At 39.2% G+C, this 14,626-nt stretch overlaps 1 protein-coding gene across 1 annotated transcript in view; it reads right to left on the bottom strand.

The window, feature by feature from the left end:
- Window positions 1–430: 430 nt before the first annotated feature.
- LOC141273235 (transient receptor potential cation channel subfamily V member 6-like) overlaps window positions 431–14,626 on the bottom strand; it is a 50,887-nt gene continuing 36,691 nt past the window's right edge. The window contains exons 4-15 of the mRNA XM_073684807.1: window positions 14,237–14,377; window positions 13,948–14,046; window positions 13,539–13,714; window positions 12,222–12,368; window positions 11,924–12,136; window positions 11,748–11,834; window positions 10,428–10,504; window positions 10,170–10,335; window positions 7,686–7,752; window positions 6,442–6,710; window positions 5,782–5,888; window positions 431–2,077 (exon numbers count right to left, since the gene is read on the bottom strand). Of these exons, the coding sequence (XP_073540908.1) occupies window positions 1,786–2,077; window positions 5,782–5,888; window positions 6,442–6,710; window positions 7,686–7,752; window positions 10,170–10,335; window positions 10,428–10,504; window positions 11,748–11,834; window positions 11,924–12,136; window positions 12,222–12,368; window positions 13,539–13,714; window positions 13,948–14,046; window positions 14,237–14,377 (1,841 nt within the window). The 3' untranslated portion in view covers window positions 431–1,785. The remainder of the gene's footprint in view (window positions 2,078–5,781; window positions 5,889–6,441; window positions 6,711–7,685; window positions 7,753–10,169; window positions 10,336–10,427; window positions 10,505–11,747; window positions 11,835–11,923; window positions 12,137–12,221; window positions 12,369–13,538; window positions 13,715–13,947; window positions 14,047–14,236; window positions 14,378–14,626) is intronic.

Raw genomic sequence — 14,626 nt, 5'->3', positions numbered from 1 at the left:
CCTCATGTCATAGGAAAGAATAACAACCATTTACTGTTGCCTTAAAGTAGTGTTTCCCAATCCAGTCCTCAGGGTCCCTCCTCAACAGATCATGTTCTCAGGCTTTCCTTAGTAACATGGGGCCAGTTCTGATGCCTTGACTATATTTCCATCAAATGTGCCAAACTAAGAAAATGCTGAAAACACGTTCTGTTTGGGGGAGCCGTGAGGACAGGATTTGGGAAACACAGTTTTAAAAAGGAAATAGATTTTTTTTCCTGGAAATTTCCCCCATCCGCACTTAGAAATGTTAATTTGTAACCCAATTCTGGCTAATAATGAATTAGATATTTAGTTGCATTTTTTTTTTTTTAAATCTTTTATCAATAAAAGCTTCCAGTTGACTTGGGTACCTAAGGTTTCCTTCCAAAAATCTTGGAGGCCCTAGATAATTAATAGAATATACAAATAAGCAATAAAAAAAAATATTGTAGATTATTTAAGGATTTCCCATAACTGGACAAATCTAGACCTGTTAAAATATCATGTGTCTGGCAATTATTGGAGGAGGAGGTCCATCCACCTTCTTTAGTTGTCACCCAAATGTTTGTTTGGCCATCAGCTTTTCATCCCCCAATACACATGCTCAAGTCAGCTAAGTGTGCACATTTCCACCAATGTGTATGGGTACCTTAAATACCTTAAAAGGGGTTATTTAACCAAATAAAAGGAGTGTTTAAATATGTTGGAAATGCAAATTTATTAAAAACTTCGTAATAAACCTTCATTATGATATCTGGACATTGAGGCAAAATTTTAGAGCTTGTCTGCTCCACTTTTGGATTCATTCGTTAGAAAAGAGACATCTATGACTATTCACTTCAAGCACGACTATAGTCATAAGATTCAATCCTGCTTTGCCCTGATATAGCCTGTGGGGATTGGGTAGAGATGCCCCTAAAACATATAAGATTTGTCCAGTTCCACTAAAACTGACAGATTTGGCCAACTTTCAAATAATGTAAATGGACACCTTAAGATCCTTAAAAGGGGTGTCCAGCCAAAAAATAATCCCAGAAGTGGGGCGACTGGTGATGAAATCTGGACTTTGGAGCAACTAGATAGAATTACCAACACATTTAAACATTTCCCACTGTAAATTATGTAACAACAGTGTAAAAGACAGCCGTGACTCCTTCACCGGGAATGTCTTCTCGAAAGAATTTATGTAAAGTGCTAATATGTTGGCATGTTGCCCTGATCAAGACACAAAGCCAAGTTCCTTCAATTATAACTCCATCCATGGATTACAGATGTAAAAAGAATATTTACTTAGACATGATGACTGGAAATTCTCATTGTTCATGGCTTGGCTGTAGAAATTAGTCCATTTGGGAGGCAATCGAAAGTCTTCTTTAAACAAAAGTTAATATTGCAACTTATTGAATCAGCAGCTGGATTAAGATTTGGTTATCTTGGTGGGGTAAGATCAGATGCTCTACTGGAGCGTGACATTTTCGAAACAGAATAGAGAATCTAACATCAGTATAAAAATCATCTCCTAGATGTTCTTCAAGAAACAAAGGTCATCCAAGAATGGTGGGTCACAAGTCATGTTGCTCAGTGGAGATCCCTTGCTCTTCAGAAAATAGGTCTATTTCAACACTGTCGAGAGATGCTCAGCTTAAAAATTCTCAAAGAGATTTCCTCGATTCTGAGATGCTTAGATGGATCGGTTTTTCATGTTAAACCCAACAAGGCAAATCCCAAATCTTTGCATTTGTTCAATGTAGAAGAAATGCTCTCTCACACATCATACACCTCCTCATCAATATCAAGTGCATAGTTAACTTTTCCTTGTAATTGGTCAATTGAGGCTCTTTTAAGAATGTTCCAACCTCTGCTTGAACTTCTCTGAGAAATGTTTCGGAGTAAAACAGGGGTACCACAATTAGATACCTTCTTAGTTATGAGCTCATCTTCAGGGAACTCCGTTACCAGAGATTCTTTTTCCACAGCATCATCGCCCCCATTACTCTGGAAGGCATCTACGAAGCGCTTCACTTTACGCTTGTCTAAATCTCTGCGCTCCTCAACCCTGTCGAATAAAATGACAAATTCTAGGTTAAGAATCCAAAAATTGTCTTAAGTCATTATCATTATCTGTAAATGAAATAACTAAAAAGTTTAAACTACATTTTTTTAGCCACGAAATAAGACTTAGTTTATATCTGTGGCAGAGGCTCAATTTGGAGCATTCGTCAGAGTTTACGTCATGTTTTATGCGATGAATGAAGGATTGTCATGTCGGTAACTTGCATACTTTCTCAGCATCCGACTCACTGCGTTCTCAGCTTTGCTCCTCCCAGTGTCAGGCCATCGTGCTGAACTGCCTCTTGCAGCATTCCCAGCACTGCTGTATTCCCCCTGTTGCTGGGGACTCCCCACCTGGTTATAGGGAGGTGCGGCCAGACGATGCAGGAATTTAACCCGCTGTGTTCTGCAGAGCTTTGCTTCCCTAACCTATCCCCTGCCAACAGGAGATATATTAGGCAGTGCCTCGGTCCACACCTTACCTGAACTTAGGTTCCTAGTTTTCATTCCATAGAAATATGTTAAGGTGCATGTTCGTTTTGAGTCTCCTATTACCAACCCGGCTTTTTTCCCCTGTTTTGTTTGACCTCTCCACTCCGGACCCCAGCTTTGTATTTTGATCCTGTGCTGCCCGCACCGACCTTGGACTTTCTGACTACCTCTCTGCCTTTACCATCGGCTCTTCGTTTTTTGCCTCTGACACGTAGGTCAGCTGCTGCCGGTCCGGGCACTGCCCTGAGTGGCACCTGGTGACTACCCTAATGGCCCAAGCCTATCCTCACCATCAGCTCTAGTGAAGACCAGTTAGTAAGCTAGTTACGCCCCTCCAGGGTCAGCCAGGCCAATGGCGCAGTGGATTCACACCCACCGCTGACACAAGAACAACTTGGTGGAACCTGACAGACTCCATTAAAAATCAATGGGGTTTCTTGGATATTATAAATGGAAGCCACAACACAAATGTTAACTTAGACTTATAAAGACAAACGGGAAGAAATAGGGAAGGCAAATGAAATGGAACTTATGTCCACTAAATTGCTAAAATGAAGATGCCATTTTCTATGCTTTTGTCTTGGGAACTATTGGAGAAGTTCAATGCTGTACTCCCCCAAGAATGTTTTCTTCTAATATGTCTAATGGTGGATGTAGTGTTTTAAATAAACGTTTCAAGATAAAGTTTTAAACCAAGAAGGCTTAGAGGCCATTGGAATATTCTGACCTAATGGAAAGTAACAAGCAAATATTTGCGAGACTAATTAATGATCTGCCATGATAATAGGAGAGTAGTTAGACTCTTATCACACCGAGCCGTACTACGGACATCCATTGACTGGATCTTCTGAACCTTGGATAAAAAGTTTCCTATCTCTCTTCCAGTCAGATTGGAAAGTCACCTGTGCAATCAATCAGGAGTCGCTGATTGGCTGCAGCGGTCACGTGACATACTTTGATTAAAAAAAACACGTGAGGAGACCAGTGGTGCAGTGGTGCTTAAGGGATTTCTGAGGTCCAATGAGTAAGAATTTTTTTAATTTTTGACCCTCGTGAGCATTTTTTTAGAATAAAGTTTGGCAGTGGACAACCTCTTAAATGAATGACACTTAAAAGAGGTCAACGAGCAGGTTCAGACTGGCAGATAGGAGAACAGGAGAATCCCTTTGGTGGACCTCTGAGCAGGAGTGGGCTTTCCATCCTATGCCATCATGGTTGGCAGAATACACTTTATTCATTTGTGAATGGGAGTAATGTAATATTTGGATGTAGCTGAAAAGTGGACCCTGGAGCTGAAGATACTGGTGGACCCTTGGCACCCCAGTCTGACACTGTACACGAGACACTCTTTTGGCCATTGTACAGTGAATAGGAGTCAAAAACTTTGTTTGACATATGGATCCAAGAACTTGCCCAGAGGGTACTGCAAACAAGTCAATGAAGTGCAGTGCAAAAGGAGCCTTAGAAAGTCCCATCAAAACCCACTAACTGGAATCAGTACCCCATTATTTTTAATCTTTAAAGATTCCATAATAACAGGGTCTGTACCACAGGACTGGCGTATAGCAAATGTGGTGCCAATATTCAAAAAGGGGACAAAAACCGAACTTGGAAATTATAGGCCGGTAAGCTTAACCTCTACTGTGGGTAAAATCCTGGAGGGTTTCCTAAGAGATGCTATTCTAGAGTATCTGAAGAAGAATAACCTCATGACCCAATATCAACATGGGTTTACGAGGGACCATTCCTGTCAGACTAATCTGATCAGCTTTTATGAGGAGGCAAGTTCTGGACTGGACCAAGGAAATGCAGTGGATGTTGTGTATATGGACTTTTCAAAAGCTTTTGATACGGTTCCACACAAAAGGTTGATACATAAAATGAGAACAATGGGGATAGGGGAAAATATATGTATGTGGGTTAAGAACTGGCTCAGTGATAGGAAACAAAGGGTGGTTATTAATGGAAAACACTCAGACTGGGTCTCAGTTACAGTGGGGTACCACAGGGGTCAGTATTGGGCCCCCTTCCTTTTAACATATTTATTAATGACCTTGTAGGGGGCATACAGAGTAATATTTCAATATTTGCAGATGACACTAAACTCTGCAGGGTAATCAATACAGAGGAGGACAATTTTATATTACAGGAGGATCTATGTAAACTAGAAGCTTGGGCTGATAAATGGCAAATGAGCTTTAACGGGGATAAATGTAAGGTAATGCACTTGGGCAGAGGAAATAAAATGTATAATTATATGCTTAATTGTAAAACACTGGGCAAAACTGTCACTGAAAAAGACCTGGGTGTATTGGTGGACGACAAGCTCACGTTTAGTGGCCAGTGTCAGGCAGCTGCTCCAAAGGCAAATAAAATAATGGGATGCATTAAAAGAGGCATAGATGCTCATGAGGAGAACATAATTTTACCTCTATACAAGTCACTAGTGCAACCACACTTAGAATACTGTGCACAGTTCTGGTCTCCGGTGTATAAGAAAGACATAGCTGAACTAGAGCGGGTGCAGAGAAGAGAGACCAAGGTTATTTAGAGGACTGGGGGGTCTGCAATACCAAGACAGGTTATTACACTTGGGGTTATTTACTGTGGAAAAAAGAAGGCTTAGGGGTGATCTTATTACTATGTACAAGTATATGAGGGGACAGTACAAAGACCTGTCTACTGATCTTTTTATTCTGAGGCCTGAGACGGGGACAAGGGGGCATCTTCTACGTCTGGAGGAAAGAAGGTTTAATCATAATCACAGACGGGGATTCTTTACTGTAAGAGCAGTGAGACTATGGATTCTTTACTGCAAGAGCAGTGAGACTATGGAGCTCTCTGCCGCATGATGTTGTAATGAGGGATTCACTACTAAAATTTAAGAAGGGCATGGATGCCTTTCTTGAAAAGTATAATATTACAGGTTATATAAACTAGATTCCTTGATAGGGCGTTGATCCAGGGAACTAGTCTGATTGTCGTATGGAGTCGGGAAGGAATTTTTTCCCCCAATGTGGAGCTTAGTGTTTGCCACATGGGTTTTTTTTGCCTTCCTCTGGATCAACATGTTAGGCTATGGGTGGAACTAGATGGACTTAGTTTTTAAGGTTGAAGGAAGACTATGTATCACTATGTATTATTGGAATCCTGCTGGATCACCCACTGCCCCATAAAGCTTATAAACAAGACAATGAATGCTTTTCAAACACTTACCGGAGATACCAAGAATCTCCTAAACCGTATTCCTTTCCACTAATGCCAAGGCGAGGCCAAAGGGCTTTTGGCATCTTTCGTTCTAGCATTATAGTTGTGGCTACAACCTGCAAAATAAAATATAAAAAAGGTTTGTGTTTGCTTTTTTAGATTTTTTAAAAGATTTTTTTTTTCTGAAAACCCCATAGGTACCTACTGGCAAAAACTGCAAATAGACTATGTGATCTATAATTACACAACTTTTGGTTTTCTGATGTTCTCAAACTTTAAAAAAAAAAAAAAAAAAAAAGTGATTAATATTTTTCCCACTTCTTATAAAAAGGTCGTTCTAATATCATTTTTCAAAAATAGAGGCAGATAATCAACAGTGATGATCCATCGAGCATAATCATCTGTATTTCAACTCCGATGAGACCGGTCATTTTTTCTTTCTGTGAATTGTATTTGGATAGTGCATTGTTCCTTATTTTTGGCATAGTTATGGTGGGTTGCAGATGTAACTTTTGTATCCTATCCCTAGTGCCCTACGGAGCCCAAAGGCCCCTTTACCACATAGGACAACACCAGCATTAAGGAGGGCACATTGTAGGTGGGGGCCAGTTACACAATTTGCATTGGGGTTGGAAGCATCAAGGCAAGTCTCTGCCGGTGTCAACCCACCTGAGCCCTCCATAATTCATCTCCTTCATGAGCGACGCGCCAGTGTGTGTCCCCCATCATGGCAATCAGAAGATTCAACATTAGGAGAGCAGCAACTACGGCAAACGCCGAGAACATGACGCTGTACATGAACGGCTGGTCTACAGAGTAATTCGCTGGACCGTCGATGATGGTTAGGAAGAGTTCAAAAGTGCTGAACAGAGACATGGGGTAGGACATGAACTGCCCGAGTTCTTCAGGGTCCTGGGTTTGAAATATTACAAAGAAAGCTGCAAAATAATAATACAAAAAAAAAATTATTCTGTTAATGGATATTGAAAAGAACTGTAAATGTATAGATACCTTATAGCTTTGAAATCACAAGTTCAGATTTAACTTGTGCAACATTACCATGAAGTTTATAGGTTTTGCGTTTTAACCATATATATATATATATATATATATATATATATATATATATATATAAGGTTTTAGTATAAAAAGTAATACAAAAAATACATTATACATCTCACCATTTCCAGAATATCCCAAACTATAAAATTATGACCTGGATAACAAGCTAGAGTAAAAAAATTAAATGACAAAATTGCTGTTTTTTGCTTGCCAAGATTTAAAAAAACAAAACAAAAAAAACTGAAAAACAGAACTAAAATAAGAAGAAAGTTTACATGTGTCTCAATATGATACCTATAAAAAAAAAAACTCCTACAAAACACAAGTCATGCAAAAAAAAAAGTTATGGTTTTCAGGAAATGACAAAAAACTTTTTTTTTTTATATAATTTTTGATAGTTTTTTGTGAGTAAGAAATAGTGAAACAGTGAAATGAACAAAGAATAAAAAAAATTGTCATTCGGTAAGGTCATAATTACACTGAGCAGACAGTAAAGTGGTCATTTATTCTACACTATGAATGCAATAAAAAGAAATACATTTAAAAAAAAAATTTGCAGTGTTTCTTGTTCCGCTCCTCCTTTTACAATGCACCCTAAAAACCATACACCATTAATAAAATAACTTGTCCTCTATAAAAACAACCCCCCCACACAGCTACATTACCAGGAAAAAAATAAATACATGGTTTTTCAAAGGTGCTAAAGAAAAAAAAAATTGTTGTGTCCTGATGGACAAAATTGACCGGGTCTTTGAGGGGTTAATGGACGCAGAGTTGCAGAGTTGGGCTGCCTATTCGCTGACAATAACTTGTAACCAATTCTTTAAGAGGCAAATAAAATAGATTCTCACCTGCACCAAACCCAAGAATAACCACAGCCATTAGCCAACAAAAGCGCAGGAGGTCTCCAAATATCATCTGAAAGTTAAAAGACCAGGATTCAGTCTCGTAGATATTCTCTGTACATGGGAGACTGAGATTTCAGTTTTTTGAAAGTCACTTGACATAAAAAGGTTGAAGAGAAGATGATTGCATATTCTGGAAATTTCACTCCGGCAGAGGAACAAAGAGAGATTGACCAACATTTTGCAAAGTTCCTGGCCGGAGGTTTTATAGGAAACAATCAGAACATTTCTTCCACTAGAATGCTACTATTTTAGATATTTCTTGCCTCTGCTGCTCATCCCTGGCATGTTTGATACTGCCCACTGCACTACCCTCTCCCCAACTTTTTTTTTTTTTTAACGACCCGCTTGTTTATTTCGGCTTAGATATCCTACATCTGGCTGAGCTTTGATTAGCTGATTAAGAAGAGTACAGGACCTTTCCCTCTGTTTCACATGTGAATGCATTTCTAAGCAACAAGTCTGCATAGACTTTAGTCTGCTCATGCATCATCAAATTGTATTATGAATTAGACCCAGAATGTAACCAGAAGGCAACTGAAGGTAACTGGATACATAGTCACTGTAAACAAGGTTTCTGTTTCTTAAAAGGCTTAAAAGGGGTTTTCCCCATGAATAAAAGTTAAATTTCAATCAGTAGTTTTTGGAATGATAATAAGTTCCACAATTGAATGTATTTAAATAAAATGTTCCTGTGCTGAGATAATCTTATAAAATGTTGCCCTGTGTAATGGCTGTTTCTGACCGTGTACGGAACACGGTCTGATCATACCACATCTCCTGGGCAGAGGGGCAGTAAAAGAGTATACAGACATTTCAGCAGGGGATTGCAGCTGATTCTTTCTTTGAAGTAAAACATTGCTTAAAAAACAGGCAGTGAAATGTTTTACCTCACAAAAGAATCAGCTGTGATCCTGTGCCGTAATGTCTGTATACTCTCTTTTGCTTCCTTCCCTGCCCAGGAGCTGTGGTATGATCAGACAGTGTTCCTGTACGGTCAGGCACAGCCATTACACAGTACACAGCAGGGGCACATTTATAACATTATCTCAGCACAGGGACATTTTATTTAAACACATCCAATTGTGGAAATTATTATTATTCCAAGATTAAAGATTAAAATGAACTTTTGTTTGTGTTTAAGTCTCCTCACCTTGGCATGTCAGGCTTGACAGGTCACTCTCCAGAAGGAGAAATGTTACCCCTTGGATCCCGGTCAGATGCCTCTCACCCAGCCAAACCAGATCTCACACTTTGTACTGACGAGGGGCAGTACCCCGAAACAGTGTCTGCAAATTCAGATTGTTTTTTATCCCAAGTCATGTGGCAAGGCTTGTTAGAGGGTCAATTTTGGCTTTCAGGATTGCTAGTTCCAATAGGTGGCACTAGAGTTCTAGTCCACTTACTCTCTGATGAGACAATTTTCATGTTTCTTTCCACTATCACCCCTATAGCCCTCTATTTCCCACAACCCTCCCCTAATCCCTGAATCTAGTAATGAACTAGTTATCTCTCCCTCCATCCTCCCCATCCATCTCACCTCCTCCTCAGATCTGTTCCTCAACATAAAATCCTGTGTCTCTAAACACAGACAGCCACCTCATGCCCTCTTTTGCTCCCACCTACTAACACTCTCTCTGCTTCTCTTCACTCATGGTGATATCTCTCCAAATCCTGGCCCTCCTCACCACATCCCAACCGTTACTTCTACCTCCCATCCACAATCCATCACGAATTTTCGCAACTTTTATAACCTTATACCCATTTACCCGGCCCCAGTTTCCTCAGTCCCTCTAACAGGATCTCTCTGAAACGCTCGCTCTGTCTGCAACAAACTTTCATACATCCATGATCTTTTCATCACTTACAAACTGATACCTAGCTCACGCCCTCTGACACAGCCTCTACAGCTGCATTTTCTGGTGGATTCCACCTTTCTCACACCCCTTAAGTTAGCAACAAGCATGGTGGAGGAGATGGTTATCTCCTGTCAGATAACTACTCCTTCACCCAAATTCCATTGCCATCCTCTGTTACTCTCCATTTTTTGGAAGTGCACTCTGTCCGCATCTACTCCCCCTCCAACCAACTTAATTTAATGCCTCCCAGGGCCAGTCACCACTTTACCACCTTTTTTACATTGATAATCTGACCTGGTGTTGGTAAGGCATTATCTTTTACTATGATGTTTTTTTGATATTTTCCCTGTGCCAAAGATTTGTAAAAAAAAATGTTTTCCCCCATTAGTAGATCCTTATTCTAGACTCAATATAGGGGACACATTGCTCCAAGATTAGAAATCTAATCATCACCGAAACAAATTTTTAAAGATTTAGTCATCTCCACGTTTTGTTCTTGATTATAGAATGGAAAAGAAGATTGAATAAAAGGTCAGTGTTGGGGAAAAGTGTATGAAGGCGCCATCTTTACCTTTTGTATCATGATGGTAAATGGTCCAAGCATCTGGAAACCACGCGTGAAATACATGATATAACACCAGCCCAGGACCATCGCCACCGACATGGGAACCGCTTCTCCATCGCTGTTGGTCAACCTCATGACCAAAACTGCCATCACCATACAGGCAAAACCAATTCTATATAAAAGTTTACAGACATTAATCATGAGATCTTATAGACCAAAAAGAAAAAAAACAAAAAAATCCCAAATATTCTAGAATATTCTTACATTATTATATGAAAGGGACCACCAAGAACGGTCTGCCCAAAATATCTTGTTGCTCCGACCCTCAGCAAGTCGGGAATCTAAAAACAGAAAATAAGTAAATACATAAAGGAGAAATTATCACAAAAGAAAAACTAAAATCTGATGAGCACTCCGGGAAGGAGAAGACAAAGTGGCGAGTTGACTCTGTTGAACCTTATGGGACTTGGTAAGTGCTTCCATAATTAAGCATTATTTATGTGATTGGCCAGTCCGCCAGACCACCAGGGATGTTACTAATAACTGATTCAGTTCCATAGTAATATCCCTAGTGGTCTATTACCTTAACCACCAAAGAGGTTATTATTTAACTTCTCTTTTAAGACCACCAGAGAAAATATTACAGACTCATTCAATGACCTAGTCAACCATGGATATTATTATTAACCTTAATCTCTTAATGCCCTACACTAAACAGAGATATTATCATTCAATTTTTCGTTTCCCTAGACCACCAGGGAGGTTACTAATAACTTTTTCTAATTCCTTGGACCAGCAGGGATATTATTATTCTTTTTTTCCCTGGTGGTCTAGGTAAGTAAAGTAGTTAGTAATAATATAATCTCTGTTGGGCTAGAGAATTGAAGTAGCTATTAGTAACATTTCTGGTGGACTAGGGAAGTGATAAAATGAATGATATTATCCCTGCTGGTATAGGGTAATAAAGACGTTAATAGCAAAGTCCCTGATGGACCGAGTCCATGATAGTTTCCTTGGGGGGGGGGGTCTAGCTTAGGAAATAAGAAGATAATATCCACCCATTCATAGGAATAGCCCACCAGGGCTGTTACTAATAATTTTTTGCAGCCCTAGATCATCAGAGATAATATACTTAATATCTCTTAAGGACCAGGTGAATAACAGGTTGTCATTAAATTACTGACCAAAGCCAGCAGGGATGTTATCATTAAACAGGGTGTCAAAATTTTTTATATGGATAACCGATCCAAATCTCAAGTCATCAATATCACATGACTAGGGGTCCGAGACCTGAGACCCCCACTAATTAGCCATTTTTCATCTTCAGCAGCACCCAGATATAAACAGCATATGGAGCTAAAAATGCAGAGCTGCGGACACGATGTAGTGTCTGTTGCCAAGAATTGCAGCCCCACGCCTGCTAAACTCAATAGGAGTGAATAAAGTGATCTCAAGTTGGAAAATCCTTCGAATTATTATTATTATTTTTTTTTTTAATACACAGCCCTCACTTGTGGTATAATCTAACAATGAGGCTCTTAGACCACAAAAACATGTGCAATCTGCATTTTTAGGATTGCTTACCAAAAGCAGTAGTATAACGATAGCTCCTAAAACGCTAATGAGCTCCCCAACGAGACGGAGATCGTCCTGATAGGTTACATATGCTTCCTGGTAGGTATAATAAGATTAGTCGTAAATAAACGGAAAAAGAGTCAGACAAATAAAAAAAAACCTGGATCCGTTATTTGGCCACTTACATAAAGAGGCTTTTGGATGAAAATGGTTGCATCTCGAGTATCATTAGGTTTTTGAGAAATTTCTTTAAGAGGCCTGTAAGTGCAACACATGGTGACGCAGATCATATAGAGGACGTAGACTGCCGCTAAAAACCAGAAGTATGGTCGACCACAGCTCCTCCACTTCAGACTCACAAGTTCTTTCACAGGTGTAAGGTCAAGGATGTGGCGGGCCTACAACAAAATGTTGGGTTAGAGCAAGGCTCGTGTCATGTAAGAGGTAACGAACATGTACAACCTGAAAAACAGATGTACCTACCGCTCTCTTTTTGGAAGACACTACCAGATCCAACACGGACTGATTTTCTCCCCAAGAGTCAATACCCGAAAGATCGTACAAGACTGAACTCACCGGGCCAAAACGCCACTGGATTTTTTTCCGTTTTTTTAATAAATGTTGAAACATCTGAGAAGTCAAGAAAAAAAAAAAAAAATTAATTAGGAGAATGAGAAACAAGTATAAAACGTTAGATGACCAAACTTCAGAGAGGAACTTTTGAAAGAGACTAATTCTCAGATGAATATTCATGAAAATTTTGCCTTCGTACTACAAACTTTAATAGACATCATTTTAATAGACATCACTTCTAAAGTTTTTGAAAAATTATATAAAATGAACACAAGCTCTCATAAATGTTAAAAACAAAAATCTGGAAAGCTGGTGTGTTTTTTTTTGTGGTTTTGTTTTTTCCAAACGACCTTTCCCTTGATCTCAGGTCATAGCAACTTGATGGATGAACAATCTACAAGAGGATCAGTCTTATGCAAGCCTAGATAGGTCCACCAGGGTCTTGTCCACCGTTATCTTGATAATATCAAGCCATTGGGTTGCTAGTCATCCCCTTCACCTTGTTCCTTCTATTCTTCCGACCATGATGTCCTTCTCCAGTGATTGCTGTCTTCCTATAATATATCCAAAGTAGGCAAGTCGTAGCCTGGTGATCCTTCCTTCTAGTGACAAGTCTGGCTTGATTTGTTCCAAAATGGATTTGTTTGTTCTTCTTGCCATCCATGGTATTGATAACATCCTTCTCCAGCATCACATTTCAAAGGTGTTGATTCTTCTTCTGTCTTGTTTCTTCATTGCATCCGTATGTTGCCACAAAAAAGGATCTCTAATAAGAATGGGCCTGTTATACGGTAACATGCCACCCAGGTACGTACAGTAGGTTAGCACCATAACGTTTACTGGTGGTTTGGCACTGTTGAAGTTGGTTGTATGCCTAAAAAGTTATATGATCTCATTGCTTTACAACTCACCTCCGTGAGCTAGTGTCATGCCAAAACTCCCAATGAACTCTTTGTTGCACTCTTGCTGTTGGACACTATTTAGGTATTGTGCCCATACATAGGTACCATAAAGCCTATATGCCTCTTTGAAGTTGTAACCATCATGATTATGTGCCTCTCAGGAGAAAAAGTAAATCTAACTCAAGTTAGTTTGTCTGCAACTTTTTTTTTTTTTTATTTGATTATTCTTCTATGAAGGTCTTCTTTTTTGGACGCATCTCCGCTGTCTCAAGTGAATTGACCATTAATTTTTCTCTTTTCAAGACATTCAAAATGTTTTACGTACAACAATGTTTCCCTCAGCAGCAGATAATTTGAAGGCCGTAAGACCCATGTAATTGCGGATCGTCTGAATGTCCACCTCGTTGTGTTCCGCATCATCGTAAGACAATATCAGATCGAACATCTGGCAGGAAAAGGTCTGGTTGGGTTGTAGGGCCAAGATATGGAGTATAGTGTTACCTACAAAACACAAAGACCGTAATTAACTACTTTATAGTCAATTTTCATATTTATCTATGGCGATTTATAGGAGGACACGTTAGACACCAAAGCATAGACCATCCATTTCCAAATGCTGGAGACAATTATTTACATGGACAGTTATCAAATTGTCCCACTCCAAATATAGATAACAAATTTTCTCATTCTGATCAATGTATTAACTCTAATAAACTCTTAAAATCAGTCCTCACCGTAGGAATCTTGAGCCCGAATGCTGGCCCCATTCTCAATAAGTAGACGGACAATGGCCTCGTTGCCAGTGCAAGCAGCAAAAGATAATATGTGTTCACCTAAAAGCAAGAAGAAATGAAGAGTCAGATGATCAATGATGATGATCTAACCAAGTTGTAAAGAAAAAAAAAAGTATTTGAGAGCTTTTTCAAAACTAAATTAAGTTATATATATATATATATATATATTATATTACATTACATTATATGTTATATATATAGTTTATGTGGTGCCGATTGTTGCACTAACCGAAGTAAAACAGATTTTCCTGGCTGTAAGAGAAGAAACTTCCAATGGCTCGAGGAGAACTGACATCGGCACCTTTTTGAATCAGTAGTTTCACCAAATTCAAGTTTTGATTGACAGCTGCAATATGTAGTGCAGTTTGTCCTAAAAGAAGAGAAAAATGTAAAATCAATGATAACGTGTAAACCTTTACCAGCAACAATTATACAAGTAGCTTCATTGTTAGAACTCAAAATTTCTTCAATTAATTTAAAGGTGTTGTCCAAGCAGATCAAAAGGAGATTTTGAGACGTCTGGCGTGCATGCTCATGAAATGGAGAGGTGACTGCGCATGTGTGGCCCTCCATTCATGTTGGAGCTTAGAAATTATAACTTTCATGAGACTCATGAAGA

The sequence above is a fragment of the Phyllobates terribilis genome, unplaced genomic scaffold (assembly GCF_046119375.1).
Source record: "Phyllobates terribilis strain yellow unplaced genomic scaffold, ASM4611937v1 Scaffold_5__5_contigs__length_657084704, whole genome shotgun sequence".
Classification (NCBI taxonomy): Eukaryota; Metazoa; Chordata; class Amphibia; order Anura; family Dendrobatidae; genus Phyllobates; species Phyllobates terribilis.
The sequence above is the reverse complement of the archived record's forward strand: the minus strand, read 5'-3'. Positions and strand labels throughout refer to the sequence as shown.